General features: G+C 50.9%; 1 protein-coding gene across 2 annotated transcripts in view; it reads right to left on the bottom strand.

The window, feature by feature from the left end:
• Window positions 1-26,927, bottom strand: part of atp2a3 (ATPase sarcoplasmic/endoplasmic reticulum Ca2+ transporting 3) — a 167,204-nt gene that overhangs the window by 1,679 nt on the left and 138,598 nt on the right. Inside the window, exons 17-20 of one of the 2 annotated variants that reach the window (XM_052035821.1) lie at window positions 26,306-26,391; window positions 23,670-23,803; window positions 22,176-22,293; window positions 20,922-21,039 (exon numbers count right to left, since the gene is read on the bottom strand). In XM_052035821.1, the coding sequence (XP_051891781.1) occupies window positions 20,922-21,039; window positions 22,176-22,293; window positions 23,670-23,803; window positions 26,306-26,391 (456 nt within the window). Of the gene's footprint in view, window positions 1-15,026; window positions 21,040-22,175; window positions 22,294-23,669; window positions 23,804-26,305; window positions 26,392-26,927 lie in introns of those variants that run through there. The other variant, XM_052035820.1, reaches the window with a different exon arrangement.

The raw sequence follows: 26,927 nt of genomic DNA, 5'->3' as shown, positions 1-26,927 counted from the left end.
AGGAACTTGCGTTCTCCTGAACCCACACTGGCAGGCTTTGGTCAGCATTTACGTGATGGATAATTGCCTTTACCCACAGTGAACGGTAATAACACCCCTTTCCAATCACCTCAGAAATTCAACCCAGCACTTTTCAGAGTGACTCCACCCCATGTTCCTGAAGTGATTTTCAATCTTGACTTTTGGAGCAGGGCAGGGTTCTGGGATCTTGGGGTTGAGGAGCCCTCATTCCCCAGTAAGATTCCTTTCAGAATTATCCTCTACTAATGTACTTACCCTGACCAGCCCTCAGTAACAGCCCACAGCTTGCCCTCTCAGGAGGGGCAGAAGGGCAATGGGGCTGGGGTAAAGGTGGAGGAAGAGACATGGTTCTGCCCCGTGGACCTGGTAGGACTCTGGTCTTCCTTTCCCTCTGCTTCAACCACCTCGTCCCGCCAGTTCTGGGAGATGAACATTTTTTGAAGTGTCCTGAGCCTTTCGAAAATGACCCAGTGTTTCTGTTACCCTATTACAATGTTCCCATCTGCTTAAACATCAGATGGAGTTCCTCACTGATCTGACCTCCTCATGGAGAGTTAGAGCGGCCAGATCTCAGAGATGAATAAAAGATTAAAGGTACCGTTGATGTATCAGCTGTAGTGGTTATTGTAAATTTTACTCAGCCATGTCTGGTGCCCCTATAGGGTGCGCTGGAGAGCAGTGGCCCAGCCGTTCTGGTCACCGGACTGACACAGGGAGTTTCCCTTCTGCCTCAGATCTGGATTGGGTTAAGTGCCTCCAGTCCCTCCTTTCCTCTCAGGGTTGGGGGGGACTCAGGAGTGGGAGACCAACACATGCAGGTGATGGCTGTGTCGGGGGGTGAGCAGTGTGACACCGGGACTGGGGCAGGGTTTGGATGGGGGCAGATGACTGCGGATGTCACTGGCAGCATTCTGTAGATTCACTCATCACGGAAACCAGCCTCCCCTCCATGGACTCTGTCTACACTTCCCGCCGCCTCGGTAAAGCAGCCAACACAATCAAAGACCCCACCCACCCCGGACATTCTCTCTTCTCCCCTCTCCCATTGGGCAGAAGATACAAAAGCCTGAGAGCACGTACCACCAGGCACAAGGACAGTTTCTATCCCGCTGTTATAAGACTATTGAATGGTTCCCTAGTACGATAAAATGGACTCTTGACCTCACAATCTACCTATTTATGATCTTACACCATACTGTCTGCCTGCACCACACTTTCTCTGTAGCTGTGACACTTAATTCTGTATTCGGTATTGTTTTACCCTGTACTACCTCAATGCACTGTGTAATGAATTGATCTGTATGAACGGTATGCAAGACAAGTTTTTCACTGGAGCTCAGTACAATTCCATTTCCAATAAAACAATTCCAGTTCATAGGATCATACAGCACGGAAACAGGTCTTTCGGCCCACCGAGTCTGCGGCAGCCATCATCCACCCATCTTCACTAACCCTACGTCAACCCCATTTTATTCTCCCTTCACTCGTATCAACTCTCCCCACATTCCAACACACCAGAGCCAATCTACAGCGGCCAGTTAAGCTACCAAAGTGCACGCCTTTGGGATGTGGGAAGAAACACGTGGCCACAGGGCGGACGTGCGAACTCCACACAGCACCGGAGGCCAGGATTGAACCTGGGTCTCTGGAACTGTGAGGTGCTGGCTCTGCCAGCTGTGTCAGCTGTGCTGCTCCTCTGTCCACGAACTGTGGAGGCAGTGTAGTTAACCACCTGGGTGGGTCTGGAGTCACACGAAGGCCAGTCCGTGTGAGGAGGCCGATTCCCTTCCTGAAGGACATTACTGGACCAGATTGTATTAATGACAATCCATCAGACCAGACATGTTTGTAAATTCCAGATCAATGCTGCTGCTTGAATTGGAATCCCTGCACTTCAGTGATAGGATTTGAACTTGTGCCTCTGGATTTGTGTCAGGAAAAGAGCAGCCCTTGTGTTTGAGGGTGCAGGGGGGGGTCTCGGGACCACTAGGAGGGGTCAGGGTGTGGATGGGGTGGTGGGGAAGGCAGGTGGTGATAAAGATGGAGGTGAAAATTCACCCAGCCGCAGTCCTCTGTCCTGGCGCTGGGACTGTAAAACCGCGCTGTCCCGGGAGTGCCCGACGACAGGTCCCCCGGACAACGCGGCCTGGCCTCTCCCCACCACACCTGTGGCACTGGGAATGATGCCATCTCCTGTGGCCCCGGTGCTGAAATCGTGACACGGCGAGGGAGTGGGCCCAGAAATGCCCACGGGGCGGAGGTGCCTGTGTCTCACTCTGGGAAGTTCAGTTCCCAATGACCTAATGTTGAGAAATGACCAGCGTTATACAACAGAACTTCCAAAAAATGGTGTGCTAATCTGCTGTGACCCCTTAATCCCCAGGTTACCATGGAAACAGAAGGAAGTTCCATTCAACCACAGCCGGGCAAAAGGTGGAAGCACTCTGGAATGATCCTGCATGACAATTTGTTGACAGGATTAGCAGATAAAAGCTCCAAAGTTGAACCTGGTGACAAAAGCAGGGAACTGTTTCATGAAGTGGCTATCCCAGAGCTCTCACACTATCTACCCTTGCAAACCCACAGCACCAACAGATATGGTGCCACAGAGAGACACAGCACAGAAACAGGCCCTTCGGCCCACCAGGTCCGTTCTGACCACCAGCCACCCATTTACACCAATCCTATTTTATTCTCCCCACCTTCCCAAATCCTCCCCCCGCCCCCTAGATTCTGCCATTCACTAACACACGAGGGGGTAATTTACAGCAGCCAATTAACCTACCAACCAGCATGTTCTAGGGTGTGGGGGGAAGCCGGAGCACCCGTCCGATCACAGGGTGTAAAAACACTCAGCAGGTCAGGCAGTGTCTGTGGAAGGAGAAACAGGGTTCACGTTTCAGGTCTGGGACCTTTGTCAGATGTGGCCTGACCCGCTGAGTGTTTCCAGCGTTTTCTGTTTTTATATCAGATTTCCAGCATCTGTAACTTTTTGATTTTCATTGAAAGGGAGAAAGTGCAAACTCCGCGCAGACAGCGCCCGAGGTCGGGACTGAACCTGCGTCACAGCAGCCGTGAGACAGCGGCACTACCCGCTGTGCCACTGGCTTGTGTTATCTGCCTGAGCTGGGCCCTGTGCTCCAGTGAAGCCCTACCCCGTCTCATCCTCTCATCCTCCTCTCCTCCCCCCCGACCTTACCCCACTCCCCACCCCCTCCCGCGTGCCTCCGCACACCGTGAGCTGCACCTTCCACCTGCCTCTGGGTGGTGACGTTCTGCCTGAATTCCCTTTTGGATTTACTGGTGGCCATCTGAGGCAGGCTCGGTAGTGTAGCGGTTAGCGTAACGCTATTACAGCACCAGCGACCCGGGTTCAATTCCAGCCACTGTCTGTAAGGAGTTTGTACGTTCTCCCCGTGTCTGCGTGGGTTTCCTTCGGGTGCTCTGGTTTACTTCCACATTCCAAAGACGTACGGGTTAGGAAGTTGTGGGCGTGCTATGTTGGCGCCGGAAGCGTGGCGACACTTGCGGGCTGCCCCCACAACACTCTATGCAAAAGATGCATTTCACTGTGTGTTTCGATGTACGTGTGACTAATAAAGAAATCTTATCTTTATGGCTCCAAGTCGAGTGGGAATACTTTATCTGCACAACAATTCCCCTGTGGAATAATTCCCTGGGCTACTCTGTGAGCAGCATCCTTCCTGAACCGGCACAATAAGATAAGATTTCTTCATTAGTCACATGTACCTCGAAACACACAGTGAAATGCATCTTTTGCGTAGAGTGTTCTGGGGGCAGCCCGCAGGTGTCGCCACGCTTCCAGCACCAACATAGCACGCCCACAACTTCCTAACCCGTACGTCTTTGGAATGTGGGAGGAAACCGGAGCACCCGGAGGAAACCCACGCAGACACGGGGAGAATGTACAAACTCCTTACAGACAGCGACGGGAATTGAACCCGGGTCACTGGCACTGTAAAGCGTTACGCTAACCGCTACGCTACCGTGCCACTGGGTCGGCTGGAGAGTGAGAACAGTGAAAGCAGCCCTGCTGGGAACAGGGGCAGTGGGGCCCAGCCTTTGTTCCTGTCCAACATTGTTTGTGAGCTTGTACACAACCTTCCACCCCGAGACCACACCTCCCGGCTCACGGGCCAATGCTTACGGGAGGCTCCTGGGACGCAGCCTGGTGCAGTTTGTGCCCGGACCACTCTTACCTAAGCTCAATGTCCCAGAGAGAGATGGGCACGGGGGGACGACCGCCAGCAGGGACAGGCAAGGTCGGGGTGGGCTAACACTGCATCCTGACTCATGTGGGACTGAGGATGCACAGCCTGAGCTGACCACAGGGGCCGGCCTCAACAGCAACAACACTGAGGAAAAAGGAAAGAATAGAAAAGGAGATTGAGCAGAGCAGTGGGTGAGAGAGCAGGGCTGTGGACTAACCGGACAGCTCTTTTGAAGAGCTAGCACACCAAGTGCAGGCTGAATGGCCTCTTCAGCGCTCACTTTGTGATTCGACAACTGCTTCCCTGTTCCACAAAACAGGAGGAAACTGGGTCACAAAATATTTACTCGTAGTTTTGCAGGAGCTGGAAGTGTCTCATTGGCTGCTTCAACGAGCAGTCAGGCCTGGCTGGGGGAACCCACAAGTGGCCAACACACGACGTTGGAGGGGGGGGGGGGTGTGCAGTTCCACAGGGGGTGGGTGGGACGGCAGGTGGAGGGTTGGACGGGCCGCCGAGGGGAGCAAGGGAGCTCCGAGCAGCCGAATGCACGGGGTCTGGAGCTGTCAGTGGGGAACGAGAGCCGGTCAAAGAGGGTAAGTGAGGTTCTACACGCAGATAAAGGACCGAGAAGGAAATGAACAGGAAGTTGTGCTGCGGGAGATAGTGTAGCGTATATTGAAAACACATCTGCTGATGAGCAGCAAAGAAGCCGTTAACGCAAATTTTAGAGGAAGGCTATTTTGAGAACAATCTGAGAAACTGTTTCTATATTTCTCGAAGAAAATCAAACTGCTGCATTTTAACAACATCGAGTATGAAAACTGTGTACTTTATCGCCAGGAATCATTGTTATGAAATCTCCAGCCAATGAAGATGAGGAGCTCAGTCAGGAGGAAGATGCTCTCTCTTACCCCCATTACTGCATTTAATAAGACCATTACCACACACAGCACAGGAACAGGCCATTCGGCCCGTTGACTCCACACTGACCTTCCAGCACATTTACACTAATCCCGTTTTATTCCCCCCACGTTCCCATCAACACCACCCAGATTCTACCCCCCACCCACACACGAGGGGCAGTTCACAGCGGCCAAGTAACCTACCAACCGCACGCCTTTGGGGCGTGGGAGGAAACCGGAGCAGCCGGTGGAAACCAACGCGGTCACAGGGAGGACGTGCAAACTCCGAGCGGACGGCACCAGAGGTCAGGATTGAACCCGAGTCACTGGAGGTGCGAGGCAGCGACTCGACCAGCTGCACAACCTCGGAGTTTGTGTCTCCATTGTCCAGCGTGAGAAGGCCACTCGCCATCTTGGTCATTTTCCACCTCAGTGAAGTGTCAGTCCTAAAATTTATTTTCACAACCTTAGAAGAGGGAATTCAACACAAGCTGGGAAACCATAAAGTCAATGGGAAGAGTGCGGAGAAATTGGATGGGAGTGGATAATTCATTTGGAGGTATCAGGAGTGTTGGAATGCAGGGTATAACAGCAGCCTTGTGATCATCTTTTTCTGTACAGTTGAGTTTGCAGTTCACCATCTCTGACGGGGTGGAGAAGACTCTAGGTTGTTAATATTCATGATACTGCTTGCCGCAGTAGAGGTTCAACTGATGAGGTTCACGATTCATGCACAGTAACCAATGGCAACTCTATTTATTGCTGAGAAATTTAGAAAGTTACGGATCCCGCCCACGTCGACTCATGGGCAAAACATCAGTGATCAAGGTGGGAGCTGACAGACTCACACATCCACTGCACAATGCCAGAAAACTGGTCCACGTTCACCACGTGTGAGACTCCTGCGCAGCTCGCTCACTGCTAAGCGACACCGAGGCTCAGGATGGGGACACTTGCAGGGTCAGGCTCATCTCCTGCTATCAGAGGCAGAATGCACACAACCCTGGGTCAAACAAACCGCAGGAGACCGGCCCAACCTGGCTCCCACCCCTCCTCCTCGAAGACAGCTGGCCTTGTTGTGTCCTTGCACCTTATCGCACTGCACTTTCTCTGTAGCTGTGACACTTTACTCTGTACTGTTATTGTTTTTACCTGTACTACATCAATGCACTCTGTACGAACTCAATGTAACTGCACTGTGTAATGAATTGACCTGTACGATCGGTATGCAAGACAAGTTTTTCACTGTACCTCGGTACAAGTGACAATAATAAACCAAAACCAGTACCAAAACCCTCCTCCAGTTCTCACCCCCCAGCTCCATCCTCAGACAGGGTCACACCACAATACTCTGTCAGCAACCGGGGTTGTGGGCAAGGACTGGGTGCAGGCGGGTAGTGAGGGGAGGGATGGGAGAGTCCTCACAGGGGAGGAGGAACCTGTACAAGCTGCTGAAGGAGACCGGCCACTGATACCAGGGAGGAGTCTGTAAAGGCAGGAGCGCCCTCCGAGTGCCTGCCCCCTCGGGAGCCGTGACCCGCAGCAAATGCCCCTCCCGGGGGGGTGAACAAGAGAGTCACACTGACCAGAGAGCGGAGGTTTCCACTTCACCTGGGGAGGTGTTTGGGAGCCTGTAGTGGGCAGAAGGGTCACCTGTGGATCTGTTGGCAAGGTCCCCGGGGGTGAGGGAGCCTGACTCTGACTCTGAGTGCAGGTGCAGCTGTTTGTGTTCACTTGCTGCTTGGGGTTTGTCCTGTGACCTCTGGGAACCACAAGTACAAGTTCACACAGATGCCCGCACCCAGCCCTTTCCGACACGGCAGGTTGCTGAGGGAGTGCTGCTTGTATTATGACCCTACAAGGCGAGATCAGAGCTGCGAGGCAAAATAGTACCAAAAGGAGATATTGGATGCAGTGTAGAAGAGGGAGAATATGCTTTGATACAGTCTCTGCCAGCTCGGAGTTTGGAACTGGAGCTACTGAACACTGTGGTTTCTGCAGAGCTTTGTTGGGGAATTGGTGATGCAGGTTTACAGCTGGAAAAACAGTGTAGGTAATTGTCCAAGCCCTAGTCTGCAGACAGCAGCTCGAGCAGACAATGTGTTGAAGGCGGATAATTTGATACTGTGTTAATATTGTGATAACTACAGGGCATACGGGAACAAAAGGCCCACTCTTGAGTTTGGTCAACCCCTTTCCAACATATTAAAAATTCCACGTTATAAGTCAAGGACCAGAATTTTGGTTCAGACCAATCAGAGATCACTCCAAAGCGACATTCAGCCACCCTGGGACTGGGAGGGTGGGATGTGTGACTGCACTGTGTATGGGTTCCACTGGACACACTGGAAACACTGCTTGCTCAAGCCTTAGTACAATGCTTTACTCAGTAAGTTACCATGGTATCAAGGTTCTGTCCTGTTGCAGGGTCACAACCTGATGAACCTGACCAGCCACTTTCCTGTTCTGGAATTCACTCTTGGGTCAGGGGAGGAAGCACCTCGAGGTCTGAGTAAATACGCTTCAGTCTTTGCCCTTCAGAAGCTGTACGTTGTCTCTCCTGCTCTCATTCCTCAGCAGGACACAACCCCCCCACCCCCCCCACCCATTTTTCCGAGACTAATCGAAGTAGGAACGTAAACAGCAGAGGCAGGAGTGGGCCGTTGTCCTTGCTGCACGGTTCGATGGCTCACGACTGACCTTTCAGCTCAGCACCACTCTTCTGCACTCACTTCCCTTCATATTGACAAAATCTATTGATTTCAGCCTTGACTACACCCAGGGACTGAGCCCCCACTGTCCTCTTGGGGAAAGAGCTCCGCAGATTCACCACCCACTGGGCGAAGGCATTTCTCCTCATCACCGTCCTGAATGGGTGACCTCATATTCTGAGACTGTGACCCCTGGTTCCAGACGGCCCAACCTGGGGAGATGTGATCCCTGATCTACCCTTCCAGGAGCTTTAGATGTTTCAATGGGATCACCTCACGTGCTTCTAGCGAGCACGGATTCAGCCTGCCTCATCTGTCCTTGCGCAACAAATCCACCATCGCAAGAACCAAACTGGTGAACTTCCATTGCACTCCCTCTGTCCCAAGTATATGCTTCCATCAACAGGGTGACCAGAGAAATAAAGGACTGCAGGCACTGGGATCCAGATGAAAAACACGACGATGCTATAGGAAATCAGCAGCATCCATGGAGAAAGAAGGTCCTGAAGAAGGGTCCTGACCCGAAACGTTGACCGCCTGCTTTTCTCCACAGATGCTGCCCGGCCTGCTGAGTTCTTCCAGCATCGTCGTGTTTTTCATCAAGGTGACCAGACCTGCACACAATAGCCCCAGGAGCAAGTCATCTCTGCTCTTGGACTCGTATTTTTTTTAATTGCAAATATTTTTCGTCTCCATCAGGCTTCTGTATAGTACATTTTCAAAGACTTTCTGAAAACCCACATTTAACACATTGACTGCACGTCCCCAACTCCCATCCCTGTCACCCCTTCAGGGATTTCAAAAGAGAATCCTTTCTGAAATTGGTTTTGCTATCTTTAATGGTTTTTCTACACCTTGATGTTTGGTAAGTTTATGCTTTAAATAACCAACATTCTCCCACCACTAAAAGTGGCCAATAGTTAGCTGGATTACCTGTCCGAGCTACGTTTAACTGGGCCACACCTGCCTCACACCAATTCTCTATGTCATTTCCCAACCGCTCCTTTACAGATTGCCAGATGAATCTGATGGTTATTGGTCTTAATAGGAAGCCAATCCTGTCTATGCCACACTGCACTAGACTTAACCCCACCAAAAACAGGGTTGTTCTGAATACATGGGTCAGGCAAGAGAGAGTTCTGTCTGTTCCACCCTGCATCTGCTGCCTCTAATATGTCTACTTACTTATTGGAGCAATGGGAATTGGGAGGGCAGTGCCTGTCACCAGTTTTAGAACATAGAACGTGGAACCGTACAGCACAGGAACAGGCATGATGTTGTGCCAAACATTTTTCTTCAGAGATCTTCCTGCGTCTAAGTTAAATTTTCTTTATGTCACACAGAATGAATACTGCTTGTAGGATGTAACATGTTTCATAAGAGAGGGAAAATCTGCCATCAACCAGCACAATGCAGCACTTTCACCTCTGAGTCACCCCGCTCATTCAGTACCGAGGGAGTGCGGCAGTGATACAGGGGCTTCCTTTCAGAAACAATGATAAATCAAGGTACTATCCACCCACTGTGCAGATGTAAAGGATCCTCTGACGCTAGAGTGACACCAAGGATCAGCAGGTAGTGCCACTGCCTCACGGCGCCAGTGACCCAGATTCAATCCTGACCTCTGGTACTGTCTGCGTGGAGTTTGCACCTTCTCCCTGTGAACACGTGTTTCTTTTGGTCACTCCTGCCAAACCTGCACGTCATTGGGATGTGGGAGGGAAGCTATAGATGTTTACAGTTATGAAGGTGAGTGACAGAATATGGGGGCGAGTTGATGGGAGTGTGGGGAGGATATTGAGGCCGTGGTCAGGAGAAGGGAGGCATATGGAAGGTATAGGTGGATCCCAGAGGAGTGTAAGGGTGTAAGAGTACATTTAAGAAGGAAATCAGCAACGCAAAAAGGGGATATGAAATATACTTGGCAGATCAGGTAAAGGAGAATCCTAAGAGATATTCTATAAGTATATTAAGAGCAAAAGGATAACTAATGAGAGAAAAGTCCCCTTAAGAATCAATGTGTGCAGCTAAGGGAGATGGGTGAGTTCTTAAATGAATACTTCTCATGTACGGTATTTACCATGCAGTACGTCACGGAAGCTGGGGAATTCAGGGAAGAGAACAGTGATGTCCTGAAACGTATTGTCATTATGAAAAAGTCTTGAGGTGGACCAATCATTGGGGCTTGACCAAGTGCGTCCTAGGACATTGTGGGAAGCAAGGGAAGAAATTGCTTGGGCCCTGGCAGAGATTTGTGTATCTTCCTTAGCCACGGGTGAGGTACTGCAAGTCTGGAGGATGGATCATTCTGTGCCTTTATTTAAGAAATGCTGCAAGGACAAGTCAGGGAACTACAGGCCAGTGAGCCCAACATCAGTGGCGGGGAAGTTACTGTAAGGGATTCTGAGAGAGAGGATTTATCTGTTTTTAGAAAGGCAAGGACTGATTAGGGACAGTCAGTGTGGCCTTGTGCTTAGGAAATCGTGTCTCATAAATCTGATTGAGATTTTGGAAGAGGTGACCAAGAGGATTGATGAGGGCAGGGTGGTAGATGTTGTCTACATGGACTTTCGCAAGGCCTTTGACAAGGTCCCATGTGGTAGGCTGGTCCAGAAGGTTAAGTCACATGGGATCCAGGGTGAGCTGGCCAGTTGGATACAAAATCGGTTTGGTGGTAGGAGTCAGAGGGTGGGAGCGGAGGGGTGTTTTTCAGACTGGATCCTGTGACCAGTGGTGTGCCGCAGGGATCGGTGCTGGGCCCTCTGCTATTTGTCATCTATATTAACAATCTGGATGAGGATGCAGGTGGCATGGTTAGTAAGTTTGTGGCTGACACCAAAATTGGTGGTGTGGTGGACAGTGAAGAAGGTTGTTTAGGGTTACAACAAGACCCAGATCAACAGGGAAAGTGGGCCAAGGAATGGAAGACGGGATTTAACTCAGACAATTGCGAAGTGAAGTATTTTCAGAAGTTAAACCAGGGCAGGAGGTACACGGGAGGGCCCTGGAGGTTGCTGTAGAGAGACCTAGGGGTACAAGGACACAGTTCCTTGAAAGTGGTTACATGGTAGACAAGGTGGTGAAGGCACTTGGCACAATTGCCTTCATCGGCCAGGGCACTGAGCGCAAGAGTTGGGACGTCATGTTACAGCTGTTGTGCGACGTTGGCGAGACCGCACCTGGAATATCATGCGCAGTTCTGGTCGCTGTACTATAGGAAGGATGTGAGTAAGCTAGAGGGTGCAGAGGAGATTCTGAAGGATGTTACCGGGACTGGAGGGCTTGAGTTATAAGGAGAGGCTGGACAGGCTGGGACTGTTTTCCCTGGAGCGAAGGAGGCTGAGGGGTGACCTTATAGAGGGTTATAAAATCATGAGGGGAATAAACAGGGTGGACGGTCACCATCTTTTTCCATGGGTAGGGGAGTCTAAAACTAGAGGGCACAGGTTTAAGGTGAGAGGGGAAAGATTTAAAGGGACCTGAGGGGCAAGTTTTTCACACAGAGGGCAGTGGGTGTGTGGAACGAGCTGCCAGAGGAAGCGGTTGAGGCAGGTACCATTACAACATTTAAAAGACATTTAGGCAGGTTCATGGATGGGGAAGGTTTAGAGGGACACGGGCCAAATGCAGACAACTAGGACTAGCCCAGGTAGGCACCTTGGTCAGCATGGATGAGTTGGGCCGAAGGGCCTGTTTCCGTGCTGTGTAACTCTAGGACTCTCTGAGAAAAGACTAAAATGAGCCAGAACGAAGAGGGGCAAACGGCTAATGTCCATATCTCATATCTCATGCCGTTGGAGGCCATTCGTCCCATTGAGACCATGCTAGCTCACAGACCCACACACCAGGGGCAATTTACAGTAGCCAATTAACCTACCAACCCGTACGTCTTTGGAATGTGGGAGGAAACTGGAGCACCCGGAGGAAACCCATGTTGTCATAGGGAGAACGTGCAATCTCCAAGTAGACAGCACCGGAGGTCAGGATTGAGGCTCTGGGTGGCAACCCAAATAACCATCAGTGTGTCAGCCCAGACACAGCTACCAGGGTGGACCGTTTGGAGCGGTGGGGAGTGGAGGAGATCTGCAGACACTGGAAGGGATGACCAGCCCACAATTCCAGCCTGCCTACCCCTGGGAATGGCTGCACTGTCAGGTCCATTCCCGGGAGCGCGAGGAAGGGTAAGTACAATATAGAACTGGACCAACAGCAACAACGAGCAACAAGGTTCTCTGCGACCTCCTGGCGACCAGAGGCTCACGGCTTGCTGTGATCATCCATGCGTGGTGTGTGGCACGTAGGCAACGCCCACATTGATCTGCCCTGCACCTTTCTAGCGTCAGTGCATTCTTCCTACAGCGTACACCAGCCAGGAGCTAGTGAGTACTTTCTACAGATGCACCATCACCTCCTGCACTAGTGTTTTATGGTATAACTTATAAAGGAAACCTTCCTGAATGCCTTCTTAACCACTGTGTCATGTGTCACCTGACCTATGAGTAAGGGCAGTACATTCCAACATCCCGCTCTCCCTCTACGTTACTCACTGCTCTCTCACAGCCTTCCCTGATGGAATACTGAATACTGATTTGACATTTCCCTGCTCAGCCAACCCGTTCATTAGCAGCTTCCCGCCATTTACAGCACTGCGTACCACTCTAGTCACCACACCGCAGGAAGGTTGTGAAAGGCACTGCAGATTTACGAGGGTGTAGGGAGGGTTGGAGGATGTTAGTTATGAAGAGAGACTGGGGTTGTTTCGTTTGAACAAAGAATTAACTGAGGTGTAATGAATCACAAGAGGCGTGGACAAGGTGAACAGGATGGGTCTATTTTCTCAGCCTAGGATACAGCAGCTGGAGGGGACAGACTTCGGTTAATTTGTGGAAGGATCAGTGGGAATTAAGGAAAAATTTCCCCCCAAAAGGGTGGTTGGGATCTGGAACTCACTGCCTATAAAGGTAGTGAAGCCAGAATCCCTTCAGCACATTAAAGACACTAACCAAACCACCTGAGGGGGCAGCCACATTGGCGCAGCGGGTAGAGCCGCTGCCTCACAGCACCAGAGACCCGGGTTCAATCCTGACCTCGGGCGCTGTCTGTGTGTGGGGTTTGCACGTTCTTCCTGTGACTGTGTGGGTTCCCCCGGGTGCTCCAGTTTCCTCCCACGTCCCAAAGACCAAGCGGATTGTTAGGTTAATCGAGCGCTGTAAGTTGCCCCCGGTGTAGGAGGGTGGCAGGAGAGTTGGGGAGGGGGAGAGTTGGTGGGAATACGAGAAGAAAAATCCAGGGTTAGGGTGGACGGGTGATTGATAGTGCAGGTGTGATGGGCCGAAGGACCTGTTTGTGTGCCGTATGACTCGATGAGTCTCCGAGCTGTAACCTACAAAGCTACGGACTGGGAACTTGGAAGGAGGGGTAATTCAAACAGCTCCTTCTTGGCTGGCATGACCATGAGGGTCAGAATGGCCTCCTTTTGTAAATTTTTACAACTCAATTGTGTCACAGAATTTTTGCACCAATGGCAAATTTCTTCACTGTGACTCCAACATTTGTCTAACTGACTGAAAGATGCCACAGGAAGCCACGGTCCAGGACTATGGCCTCAAGTTGCCAACGGGAACAACCTCAACCACTGAAGTGCCCGTTAACTTGTGCCACCCACCACTGGCCAGTTTGGTGAAAGTGGGCACATTCTCTTGCATCCGAAGGGCTTTTAATCTTCATATCAGACGACCTTGTGGAACCTGGTCACATTCCTACTGGGAGCAGCTCTAAACCTTCCCCTGCAAGGAGCCACGTAGTTCTGGATCTGGTAAGGAAGGAATGGATTGTAGGCAGGCACGGTAGTGTAGCGGTCAGCGTAACGCTATTACAGCGCCAGCGACCCGGGTTCAATTCCGGTCGCTGTCTGTAAGGAGTTTGTACGGTCTCCCCATGTCTGCGTGGGTTTCCTCTGGGTGCTCTGGTTTCCTCCCACATTCCAAAGACGTACGGGTTAGGAAGTTGTGGGCGTGCTATGTTGGCGCCAGAAGCGTGGCGACACTTGCGGGCTGCCCCCAGAACACTCTACGCAAAAGATGCATTTCACTGTGCGTTTCAATGTACTAATAAAGATATCTTATCTCATCCGGCAGTAATGTTGACAGAAACGTATCACACTTCCAACAGAAGCTCCATATCAAACAATGAGTGAAGAAGGCTCCCTTAGAGTTAGCCCATTTCACAGGAGCCAGCAGAAGGATACTGGGTTGTAAAGGTGAAATCAAGTGACAGACCCTTACAACCTGGATTTCTGTCACAAAGTGACATCACCTGAAACTTGGAGACACAGGAGAGACTGCAGATGCTGGAACCTGGAGCAATGCACAAAGTGCTGGAGGAACTCAGCGGGTCAGGCAGCATCTGTGGAGGGAGATGCACACATGAAGGGTCTCGACCCCAAATGTCGACTGTCCATTTCCCTCTGTAGATGCTGCTTGACCCGCTGAGTTCCTCCAGCCCTTTGTGTGTGTCACCTGAACACTGGTCTCCAAACACCTCCTGACTGAGATCAACAGCTGCAGGGCTATATATCTGTTGGGCTGAAGGGCCTGTTTCCCTGCTGTACATCTCCGTGACTCTATCTGGGGCAGGCTAAGGGGAGAATATAAATGTCCCGAATAGGATAAAGTACAAAGCTGCCTACAACCAGTGTGGATCTGAGAGGGTCACGTTGTAATGACCTCAATACTTTGCCTGACAGAGCGGTGAAACGTATTGAACGGTAACTTTCAAAAGGGAAAAACACTTGAAAAGGAAAGTTCTGTAAGGCAGCGGGGAGTGGAACTGGCTGGATAATTCTCAGAAAGAAGCTCAACATTCACCTTCTGCCTTTATCATTCTTTGAATAGTTTTAGGTGAGTATAATAATTTGCTTCAGCAAGCGGGAATTAATGAAGCCTTAAGTTGCAACAGTATAGTATTTAGGAACCACACAAAGTTGGTTTTAATGAAATCATTGATCAGTGGGAAGATGAGAGTAATGCAACAAATGCAGCGGATCCCAAGTACCATAAGTGAAAGGAAACACACCACAGAATTAGTCAGACTTACAAAGATCAAAGTATCTCTCTTTCATTATCTCCTTGTCTAAAAGAAAACGAAGACGGAATTAGGTCCCCAGTGATACAGCCAATTTATTCAGCTCAGGGAATCTGTATTTTTCTTTGATTCCACAATCATTTGAAATTGGGTCTTTTCAGAACTGATCATTAACATGCAAGTTGGACATGCAGATTTGGTGATCCTTTCCAACATCACTGAAATGTTCAAAGAAACTTACGAGTATTTGTAATACCTTATGGACAGATTTGACTGTTTTAGTGCAGGGGTTGAGGGTCAGCATGAAGTCAGTGGGCTGAAGGGCCTGTTTCCATGCTGTATGACTCTACTGAATCGGTTCAACCATCAGCTAAGGTCCAAATTTTGTCAGGTATAATTCTGAGGCTCTGGTATCCCTCGGAGAATGTTCGTAAAAATAAATCAGATCTCACTGGGTCAAAACGAGCAGGAGACTCCTGGGTTTCATCATCTTCCCGTGATAATCTGGCTTACGTTCAGTACAGGCGCACTTGGAAATGGACCAGTTCCCAGATCAGATGGTAGCCTGCTACTTCGGAGCAGAATCAAGAGGGTCAACCTTCATGCAGTGATCATGGGGGAATCCAGACCCTGGTCCCCAGGAGGCTGAGGATTTGGGGGATCACTCGAAATCTGCTGAAGAGAGCCTACCATGATCTCACTGCAGGGGGGTAGGTTTGAAGACCAACCAGCACCCACGTATCCCATCCTCAGTGAAGATCAGAGGGAAATCAAAGTTTTATTGTACCTAGTGGTTTGGTGTCAATATTGTGGCCCAGAGTCCGAATGAGAACTGCCTTTGGTAAAAGAGATACAGTGACCTTCTATCTGAAAGAACTTGTAAAATTCACTTTATACAGTATTCTAAACCAAGCTTTAAGTACATACGGGATGGGGAAAATCTTTTATTTTAGATAAGCAACACATGCAAAGTGATAACAAAGATTACAGCATTGAGGCTTCAATAAATATCTTTCTTTTTTTAAAAAAAAACTTTTTTGTTTAATTTAATTTTGTTAGAAAAATAGCACTGTTATGAGAAGATATAGTTGGCAACACTTTGTAATGTTTCACATGCAAGTTAGCAGCACGGCCCAAAACCACAGACATGGGTTAGGAGAAGGCAGAGGGAGCAAAGGGTTAAGAGGAGAGGGGTGGAGGCTGGAGACAGGAAAAGGAAGAGAAGGGGAAAGGCGGAGAAAGACAAGGGAGAGAGAGGGAGGTCAGGGAGAGGATGTAGATGGGAAGACAACCCCCAACTTGTGGCGGAAGTCGAATATAATTGGAATTTCGAACAAAAATAAGTAACCAATGATGTGCTTCTAGGCTCAGCCTTATCTTAAACCACACTAGACATTTGCAGGGGAGATGATGAACATTGCCACTCTGCTAAATCCATTGCACAGAATATCTTACGTGCTCCAAAAATAACGCACACTTCTCTGAGTTGAGTCAGCTGTGATGGTCCAGCCCACAGATGTTTCCAAGAACCTCAGACCAGCTGGTTTGTTGACTGGCATTGCAATGTGTTATAGAGGTCCTCCTCTCTCAGGGCAGCCACTCCCTCCTCCCACAGGGGCAAGCTAATCCCCCCAACTGTAATCCCTCAGGACTTGCCTCTCCAGGCCCTGTGAAGAACACAGGGTAGGGGGCACACTTCCACTGCGAGTGGGCCTCTCAAAGCACTTCATTGTGGTGGATGTCAGAGCCACTGGTTGGTAGTCATTCAGGCATGCTACCTTGTTGTGACCTCGCACCTTATTGCACTGCACTTTCTCTGTAGCTGTGACACTGTTATTGTTTTTACCTGTACTACATCAATGCACTCTGTTCTGACTCAATGTAACTGCGCCGTGTAATGAATTGACCTGTACGATCCGTTTGTAAGACAAGCTTTTCACTGTACCTTAGTACAAGTGACAATAATAAACCAATACCAATACCCTCAGGTTTTCCTGGGTCTCTTCCGTGGATCAAGTTCCATTTGCCAATGGAAAAGCAAGTTTTAGTCGGAACTGGAGCACCAACCAATCTGCTGGAGGAACTCAGCAGGTGCAGCGTCACCTGCGGTGAGGGGGAGAGGAAATGTCGACATTTCAGGATCGGGACTTAGAGCAGTGTTTTGACCCAAAGCGTCGACAATTCCTTAGCTCCCACAGACGCTGCTCGACCAGCTGAGTTCCTCCAGCAGATTGTTTGATGCTCCAGATTCCAGCTTCTGCAGTCTCCTGTGAATTCATTTAGTCCAAACTGGTTGGATTGTGTCCAAGGTGCCCAGGGTCAGATGAAAAACTCAACTTTTGATTGCACAGCGCTGAAGAAGAACAACATCTTGCACCTGAACTTCCAAAAGGAAATGTTGGGAACACACGAAGGTCTGATCACAGCCACACTCCACAACTCCCTGTGGGTGTCTGGAGACAGAGCTGTGTCCGTGTGTTAACGCACTGGGCTGTTAAATCAAAAACACGAACTGTGATATCTCAAATTCACCTCCCTGCAGACTGGGGCATCCTCTATACTTCCTCACTCTGAGGGACACTTCCCATCTCTGCTGATGTCCCCTTGCAACCAAGCAATACCACCCCAGCCATCCTGTTTCTGTCTCCCTCCTTACCCCAACACTTGGCAATGTCAAGCAGAGAGCCCCCTCCCACCCCTCCAACTTCAAAGGTATAATTCACTCCATGTCTTGGAGGCCCCTGTCTTGGGTAATACTGGCTTGCAAGGCACAACCTCCTCCTGGCAGGATGATGCCCAAAGGCAAAGACAAACAGGCCAATGGTCCTACACTATTTAAGAATTAGATACTCTAACCTGTCAGGTCCAGCAGTAAACTGCCCAATGAAATGTTACTGTGGTACCAAAGGAGGAATGAAATCGATAACCTGATTAAAACTCTGGATTTGCCCTCTAAAAACCACCAGCTTTAGTCTGTGGACACTTTTTGCAATGATTGCTGAGAGCCCAATGGGGGTTCTTGGAAACATCTGAGAGAGGGTCTGGAACACCATGTAAAGTGCAGGAAGCACAGTCTCTGTATTTAATACAACTGGTACCCAGGACAGCACACTGCAGGCCAGGCAGTACAGGAGAGAACCTGACCTGCCCCCAAACACAGAGACTGCACACACATCATCTCAAATCAGTGCTCATGTTCCTGGCTCTTCAGCCCATCAAATGGACTTTGTTTCATTTTACAGTCTTTGTTTAAAAAATAATATTCTGTATTAAACAACAGCTGCACTTCTAGTTAACACAGGTTCACAATCTACTTCAGGATTAGTTCATTATTTGTTAATGTCATCAGTAATAAAATTACAGTGGGTACTTCTCCAATTCTGACATCAGTAATACCACCGGCTTCAACCCCAGCCAATCTCCCTGTAAAAGTAGGACTGGTTACCCTCCATACAAACTCAGCAACTGTGCAGAAACAGGGGGGGTGGGACGGCTCAGCATGCCCACACGATCCCTTGATTCTGCACTCGGGAATCCCCGGCAGCCCCGACTGTATCAGACAGCTCCACATCTGAGGTTAACAGATGTGTTCCTTCTGACACTGCATCAATGGCCAGTGTTGCTAACATAGGGGGTAGATCACTCTGGATACTTGCAGCTTGGCTGCAACTCTCGGGACACTGGTGGTGTTGCACCTGCATCCCCCACTGACTCCCTGTCAGCTGCTCACAATGTACCGACCTCGACATCCCTGGTCACACTGCCTCTTGGCAGCCCCACGCCCACTACAAACTGACGTCCTCAGGACACTTGTATCGACGCCCCAGTACTGAGCTCTCCCTGGACAGGAACATTAATGCCTCCGCCTTCCCCAGAGTTTTATATATACACTAACTTTTCTCCAAGTCACACGCAATCCTGACTTGGAGATACATTGCCGGTCCTTCATTGTCACTGGGCCCAAGTCCGGGAACCCCTCCCCAACAGCACCGTGGGACCACTGTGGTTCAAGGTGGCGGCTTGCCCCCCACCTTATCAAGGGCAACTAGGGATGGGCATTAAATGCTGGCCTGGCCAGTGGTGCCAACATCCAGTGAATGGGGTAGTTCAATCCTCTCTTTGGGTCTGTCCTCCATTGCTTTACCAATTATTATCAGCAGCTGTGGAGCAGTTTAAACATTACTGTAAAGCAGTTTGTTTAGAATAGCAGGGAGATTGAATGGTTCATGTGAAGGGGTGTGCAGAACCACCCACCTGGCTTCAGGAGAGGAAGGGGATTAATCAGGAAGGGCCCACCCAGCCCATCATCCCAGTTCACCGACCAGGGCCGATGCTGGACTGTCTGTGGTCACAATGACCACCGGGTGATCACCCACGACGCTCCTCCGAAGGAGCAAGGGCTGAGATCCGAGGGGAAAGAGTTCAAAGCTGGGGCTGTAGCGGGCAGGAGCCGACAAGGTGTTTGCAGCAGAGATTTCTTGGTTAAGAACTGCACTAACAGAAAGATGCTTTCAATCAGGTTCTGAATGGGCCAAAGGGCTGGGGTCCGTGCACAGCACAGTTCCCTGCAGTATCCGACTTCCTCACCCAGTCAGGCGCCGAGCCTGCCTGTGACTCCTGATCATTCGCACTTACCGTGTCGAGATATACCAGCCAGTACGGTCGGTGCCAGCTTCACACCCCTTCCCCTCGGTCTCACAGAACCACCCTGGCAATCTCCACACCTCGCGCTGACCTCGGGCCGAAGTCTCTGCCAACCCCAGTGATGAGCAAATCAGTGCACAAGCCAATTCAGAGGCCCGGGTTGCTGGTGTTAGGGGAAGACAGGCAATGGACTGAACGTCATTCCCAAACCCCTCCGTATCTATTCTGACATCACACAGGAGCCCCAGAATTTGGAACCTGTAGGCTGAGAGTTTCATTTCATGGGACATGTGGTCCAATCCTTGACTCAATAGGACTAGCAGGACCTTGGTGCTCAGTATCATACACAGGGGCTGGACTTCATCACAGAACAACACTGCGTGTTCATTCCATCGCTAGACTGTCCTGGATAGGCCAGTGTACCGTGGCTTCCGTCACTGTACACAGTAATGTCCGATTAGTGAGCACTGTCCCAAACAGTGAGGGCCCTGGCACTGACTAATCTTTTGCCGGCAACATGTCAACATTTTCAGAGTATTCGTTGACCTGTGAAAGAGGGGTAGTTGAAATGAGTTGGAGTTTTATTGCTGGTGCCATTTCAGAATGAGCCTTCAGAGCTTAGAAAATAATTTCTGATGCCATTCAACAAAAAAAAATATCCTTTAGAGATCAGCTAATTTTCTATGGTGTCTGACACATTCCTGTCCCTCAGAACCCATTCGGGGGTTTTGGGTTGGATCTGACAACACCAGAGGTTGGTGTTTGATCATCATCTTATTCCAAGCCTCTTGGAGCTTCAGGCGTTTTGTTTTGCTTCTAGAAGCACTGGCAGAGTCGTTCCCTCCAGTGAGCTAGTTACTGGATGCTTTGAACATGATGGAGGAAGGGGGAAGAATTGCATCGACCAATTGCAATGAGCTGTTGTGTAGCTCTATGAATAAATGAATGCACTCAACACACCAGCAATAAACACAACTGTGGAATAGCATTAGACTAAGCCCCACAGCTAATCCTGGGCCTGGAACTCGCCATGAATGTCCTCCCCTTCTGGTAGCATACCGTCGCACAAACAGAAACACACTCAATAGGACCCAAGGCATCCTCTCAGGACAGACATAGAGTGTAACCAAGTCCCACAAGAAATAAAAGCAAGCTGGTATCAAGAAACCAGTTCCTTCTGGTCAGCGCTGCAGCAGTCCGTGGAGGTTAAAGCAGACAGTAAAGCCAGCAGATAAGAGGCGCCGAGACTAAGACGAAGAGCCAGGAAATGTCCCCAAAGTATGCCGGAAGCCCACTATTGCTCGGACAGACTGCAACAGGGTCTTTACCCTCTATGTAGTTACGGGACACAAATTTGAGTGATTCGTCCAGTAAGATGACGGGCAAGGAGATCTTCAGGACCACCACCCACTGAGGCCAGTTCAGAGCAGTCACTTGGAAGATCAGCTGGAAGGAAACAAAGAAGGAAAAGTTATAGGCACTGACTTCATCACAAAATCAGAACCCTTGCTCTTGCATGTCACACTTGGAGGCTGGATCTCTGGGGCATTTAAAGGGGAGGTAGATAAAATGGTGAAAGGGTAAAACAGGGCAGGTGAGTGTCTTTAGGTTGCAGTGAATGTTTTACTCCATTAATGGTGATAGGTATTTGTTAAGTAACTGGATGTACATACAGATCATCCGCAGCTTATGAACACCCGATTTATGCACAGCCCCGTGCGTACGAGCGAGTGTTTGGAAGACCGGCGGGACGGATTTGCCGGCTGCTGTGGGCTGCAGGAATCTCCTATCATGTGGGAACTTGGTTTGTGGCCACATTTCCAACTTGCAAATGGTTCCGGTTACAAACAGTTCACAGGAATGGAACTCTTCCGTAACCTGGGGATGACCTGTAAAGTACGTTTACTTGTTTTGTGTGAATGTGTGCTAAGTATTTTGTATTAAAGATTAGTGCATCTCCAAAATAGTATCACCAGTGTCACTTGTGACTGGACAGCAATGCTAACTATCTTTTCTTATCTCACTTTCCCAGTTCAGACGAAGGGTCACTGACCCGAATTGTTATCTCTGTTTCTCTCCCCACAGACACTGCCTGACCTGCTGAGTGTTTACAGCATCTTCTGCTTTTATTGTTGTTGGGCAATGTTGATCTGGTTCCCTTAAGCAGTTTCCACTGTCAACCCCCATACCCTCATGTGTAATGAGAACTAGCTGTGCCATCCGCTCATTTAGTTAGTGAGGATGGGACGGCTAGCTTACATAGCCTGTCCCCAGTAACATGATGGGGGCAGGAATTTTCAGTGGAAATTGGAAAACAATGATGGGGTTTATGACTTTGAAATCAGATGGAATTATGATCGTGAACTCCCTAGCAAGAATACATGACCTCTAACCTCAATTCATACAAGGCACACACTGGCCCTTGGCTCCTGGCACTGCAGAGGGTAAAGATTCAGGCTCCCTTTATGGGTGCCCTGCAGCGGTTTCTGGGGACAATGTTTACGGGGTGACCGAACGTGAGTAGCTACCATTGTGCCGGCCTTTTCTGTTAGCTGTGTTTGTGAGCCAGCATCTGTACTCACAGGCAATGGTTCCACATAGAGGATCAGGAAGTGCAGAGACATGGACAGGCAGATGGTCCCGAGCAGCCAGATGTTCACCCATGGGGGCATCCTCAACAGGGACTGGTTCTCAGACAGGCTGGGCAGCAAGGAAAGGTCAAAGTTAAAAGGACCAAAGCAAGCACAATGAAGTCTTCATTTAGTTTTGCGACAGCTCAAGACAGATCCACCCATTGGATAAATCCAGTCAGGCCCCATGTGAGGAGGGCAGTCTCCCCTGTCCATATCCATCTCAGACCATGTGCTGTGTGGGACGGTACTTCTCACCCACCCACCCAGAATCTGCCGTTGGGGGATCGGGTTGCTGTAGGAAGCAGTATGGGGCCCAGGGTCCTGGAGGGCAGTGGTGAGGGTGGGTGGGGGGGGGGGGGGGGGGTGGTGGATGCTGGAGATGGAGGAAGGGGTGGGCAGCAGGAGGAGATGTTCCAGTAAAGGACCTCAGCCACTCGGGACGGGACAGGTCAGGGGATCAGGGGGGACCTGGACACGCCAGGGGCGCCGGTTGGGTGTTGTGGCTTCGGGTACGGTTGTCGTCTCCAGGGCAACCACGGGAACACACCCCCACCTGGGCCCAGCTGGGCGGGGCCTGGTAACTGGCACGGGGGGTGGCCTGAGGTGGAAACTGGCGGGAAGAAGGGGGAGAGAAGAGAAACAGCGGGAGCGATGGATGGGCAGGAACAGGACCGGAGGCGGGGGGGTGGGGGGGGGGGGGTCCCACTGTGGGGCAGGAGTCTGACTGGATTGGACACTTTTCCATGGGGAGGTGTGTTGGGTGAGGGAGGGGCCAGCAGACGAGGGGGTTGGGGGTGAGGTCAGTGGTTGGGTACAGGGTGTGGTAGGTAAGTGGTGGGGTTAGGGATGGGGCATTACTCTCTGGGTTGGGGAGGGGCTCACCCTGCTCTCCGCTGCTCCCTGCACCCACTGCAGTGGGGGGGGGGGGGGGCTGGCTGTGGGAGGTGTGTGTGTGTGTGTGTGTGTGTGTGTGTGTGTGTGTGTGTGTGTGTGTGTGTGTGTGTGTATACACCTTTCCCTGCCTCCACACTCACTTGGCTGCAGCTCACACCTGATGCACACATTCATAAGGTGTCAAAACAGGTGGATAAAGTGACCATGACCATGTTGGAACAACCGTCCACTTGGGACGTAAACCAGAGCCTCCCAACTGTGAGGACCCTCACGGACACCCCCCCTCAGCCCCATTCTGTGAGGGCGAAGGGTCCTGTACAAATCACCGCCGTTTCACAGGAGGGGAGTTGCCACACTAGGGTGTTGTCCTCTCCCCGGCACACTGAGGTACAGCGAATTCTGGGCAGGAAGTGTTGCGTCAGAGGGATGTGTCTCAGACTGTGTAAGTGTGTGGCTTGTGGTTGTGAGCTGGGCTTCCTTCCCCCCCCCACACCCCCTCGTCACCGTGACGCAGGTGCCGATGGGGAGCTGACTCCAGGCTACACTCACCTGTTCAACGCGTTGCACATCTCGATGGTCACCAGCACCGACAGGGCCATGGTGGTGGGGAAGCGCGACTCAAAGACGGCACACTCGATGTTCTGGTAGAGCGGGTGGTCGGGTGTGCACTGCATGAAGTGCCGCTGGGGAACAAGAGGAAGGGAGAGGGAAGTGAGCGCTCCGTCCTCGGTCAGCGAGACTCACTGTCCGTGACACCGCACCGCCCCACCCTCGGCGGAAATCTCAGCCTGGCTCGCAGGGTCGTGGGCCAAGGCCCACGGCAGAACCTTCAGTATCTGTCACAGAGCTGCACCGTGCAGAAACAGGCCCTTCGGCCCACTGAGTCTGTACCGACCATCAACCACCCACTTACAACCATTTTATTCCCCCCACATTCCCACCACCTCTCCCCCCCCCCAACCCCCAGGTTTTATCTCTCCCCCTACACACTAGGGGAAATTTACAGCAGCCAATGAATCTACTGTCCTCTACACCTCTGGGCTGTGGGAGGAAACCAGGGCACCCAGAGGAACTGCGGAACTGCACACAGGCAGCACCAGGGGTTGGGATTGAACCCGGGTCTCTGGCACTGGGGGAGGGGCAGCGGTTCGACCTGCTGCCGCTCCTTAACTTAAGTCGACACTCCAGTTCAAAGTTCATAGTTGGAGGGGCTAACTTTTCCTTGAGACTTAAACCAGCTCCCTGCTGTGTGAGTACAATGGATCGCAGAGCGTCAGTCATCGCAAGGAAGCTCCAGGTGACTTAAATCAAACACTTATAGTCCAACAGTCCGAATCTGCTGCTCAGGTCCCTGGAGTGGTCCCTGCTGCTGCTGGGGTTGCTCGTTACTCTTCTCCTTCACTCTGTGACTCCCAGCTCCCCTGCTGGCTCTGTCCGGAGCCCTTTCACCCCTTTCCCTGCCCCAGGAAGCCATGATCTACCTCACCCCGGCCTCCAGTGTTGTGGCCGGGCCCACACAGGGAGATCCCTGCTGCTGTGGACCGCAGAGAGACCGCTGTGCTTAACTTGGACAGAAGTCCACAGGCAGCTCATGTTTATCTGTGAAGAGAGTCAGCAGGCAGTGTAACGGGAGAGGGAGCTATTAGTGCTGTGGCCTCACACCTCCAGTGACAAGGGTTCAATTCCAACCTTGGGTGCTGCCTGCGTGGAGTTTGCAAGTTCTTCCCATGACCCACGAGTGCTTCGGTTTTCTCCCACATTTCGAAGGTGAGCTGGTTGGCAGTTGATTAGCTGCTATAAGTTGCTCCATGTGTGTAGGGAGGAGGCTGGAGAATTGGTGGGGGGAGTGTTGGAGTCGGCAAGTGTGTGGGAGGGAATAAATGGGGGAGAGGGGTAAATGGAGATCACTCTGAGAGGAGGCACAGGCTTGATGGGCTGTCAGCCTTCAACAGCAGAGTGCTGGGATTCCAAGGAGGGTGGTCCTAGTTGCAAATCCCAGACCACCACACAGAGGCCCGAAGGATGCTTCGCTAACCTTACGGGTGATCAGAGCTCAGAGGCAGCAGTGGCACTGGCTTGTCTAGCAGACTGGAGGTTTGTATGGTGGCATGGTGGTATGTCATCAGGTATCACACATGGTGCAGTGCATCAGGCGTGGGTGTATGTAGGAAGTATGTGGCTGTGTGATTGACCTGTGTGACTGGGTAGGGGATGGGCAGGGAGCAAACAACCGAACTCACTAACGTCACGGCCCCGAGCTTAGTTTGAGTGGTGAGTACTGGGGGGGAGGCTGGTACACAGAGAGGCCTGTGCTTGGGGGAGGCTGGTACACAGAGAGGCCTGTATTTGGGGGAGGCTGGTATACAGAGAGGCCTGTGTTTGGGAGAGGTTGGTACACAGAGCGGACTGTGTTTGAGGGAGGTTGGTACACAGTGAGGCATGTGTTTGGGGGAGGTTGGTACACAGAGAGGCCTGTGTTTGGGGGAGGCTGGTACACAGAGAGGCCTGTGTTTGGCCGAGGTTGGTACACAGGGTGGCATGTGTTCAGGTGAGTTTGTGTCACAGAGTAGTTTGTGTTTGTGGGAGCTAGGTACACGGGGTGGTTTGTATTTGAGTGAGGAGGGTGGCAGGAGGTTGGAGAGATGTACACACTCGCCCTCTCTTTGATGTGACAGCGTGCAGTTGTTTGTCGATGGCCTGCTGTGTATCACTGCCACTCTCAGCAGCCACTGTATCAGGATGATTAATGGAGTCTTTGTGGAAGTAATTATCTCAGCCTGGCGTCACTGAGAGATATACTGTCCCCAGGCAGCCCTGCATCACACCACGGGTCAGCTCAAAGGGCTTCACACAATGAAGTGCTCTCTGAAATGGACGGACTGTTATTTACACATTTAGACTCAGTCGAGGACTACCCTAATGCATCAGAGAAAACTTTTAACGATCTGTTTTTGTCTGGTTTGGATTCAATTAGGCCATGGTGCTAGATCAACGCAGTGAATACAGTAAAAAATCAATGGGTAAGACTTTCTAACAGATAGCCAATAGTAAGTAATGATTGAGATGTCAACCTCCATAAGCCTAGCACCTGCAGTCGCTATGAATAGGCTATTACTGACTGAGCCTCCTGCCCCCCATCGCCCTCACCCACCGCCCTGTGAGAGGGTATATCGCGGGCTCATTACCAGCTGGTTGAAGGTAACCTGTGGACCACTCTCATCAAACATGAACCACCAGGTGGCTGCTCCAACTGTCGCCAGGCCGACGTAAACTGAAAGAGACCAACGAGCAGGGTGAGGGGAGCCAACGGGGAGGGTATTCACAGTGACTGTGGGGAGAGCAGCGTGACCACCGGCCACCCCAGCAACTATTGCCCACCGGGCTTCCCATGTGGGCACCTATCTGGCTGGAACTTCAGTCCAGAAACATAGGTAGAGGATGTGGACGTTCTGCCCGTCTGACATGTGTCAACTCGACCTAAGATCTGTCTGATACCACACTCCAGTCTTTCTTTGCATCATAACTCTGCAGAGTTTGACTTCCCAAGGCTGTGTGATTCCCTACTGAAAGATTCCTTCACTCTGATGAATCAGCTAATGACATGCTGTAGAAAACAAAAAAAAATCTTCACTTCCCCTCTGGTTCTTCATTAATTTAAATCTTTCCAGTTCCTGTGTATAGAACGGTATGGTAGCGTAGCAGTTAGCGCGACGCTATTACAGCGCCAGCGGTCGGGGTTCGATTCCCGTCGCTGTCTGTAAGGAGTTTGTACGTTCTCCCGTGTCTGTGTGGGTTTCCTCCGGGTGC

This window comes from Pristis pectinata, chromosome 21 (genome assembly GCF_009764475.1).
Source record: "Pristis pectinata isolate sPriPec2 chromosome 21, sPriPec2.1.pri, whole genome shotgun sequence".
Lineage (NCBI taxonomy): Eukaryota > Metazoa > Chordata > Chondrichthyes > Rhinopristiformes > Pristidae > Pristis > Pristis pectinata.
Note: the sequence above shows the minus strand (reverse complement) of the source record. Positions and strands in the feature narration are given on the sequence as shown.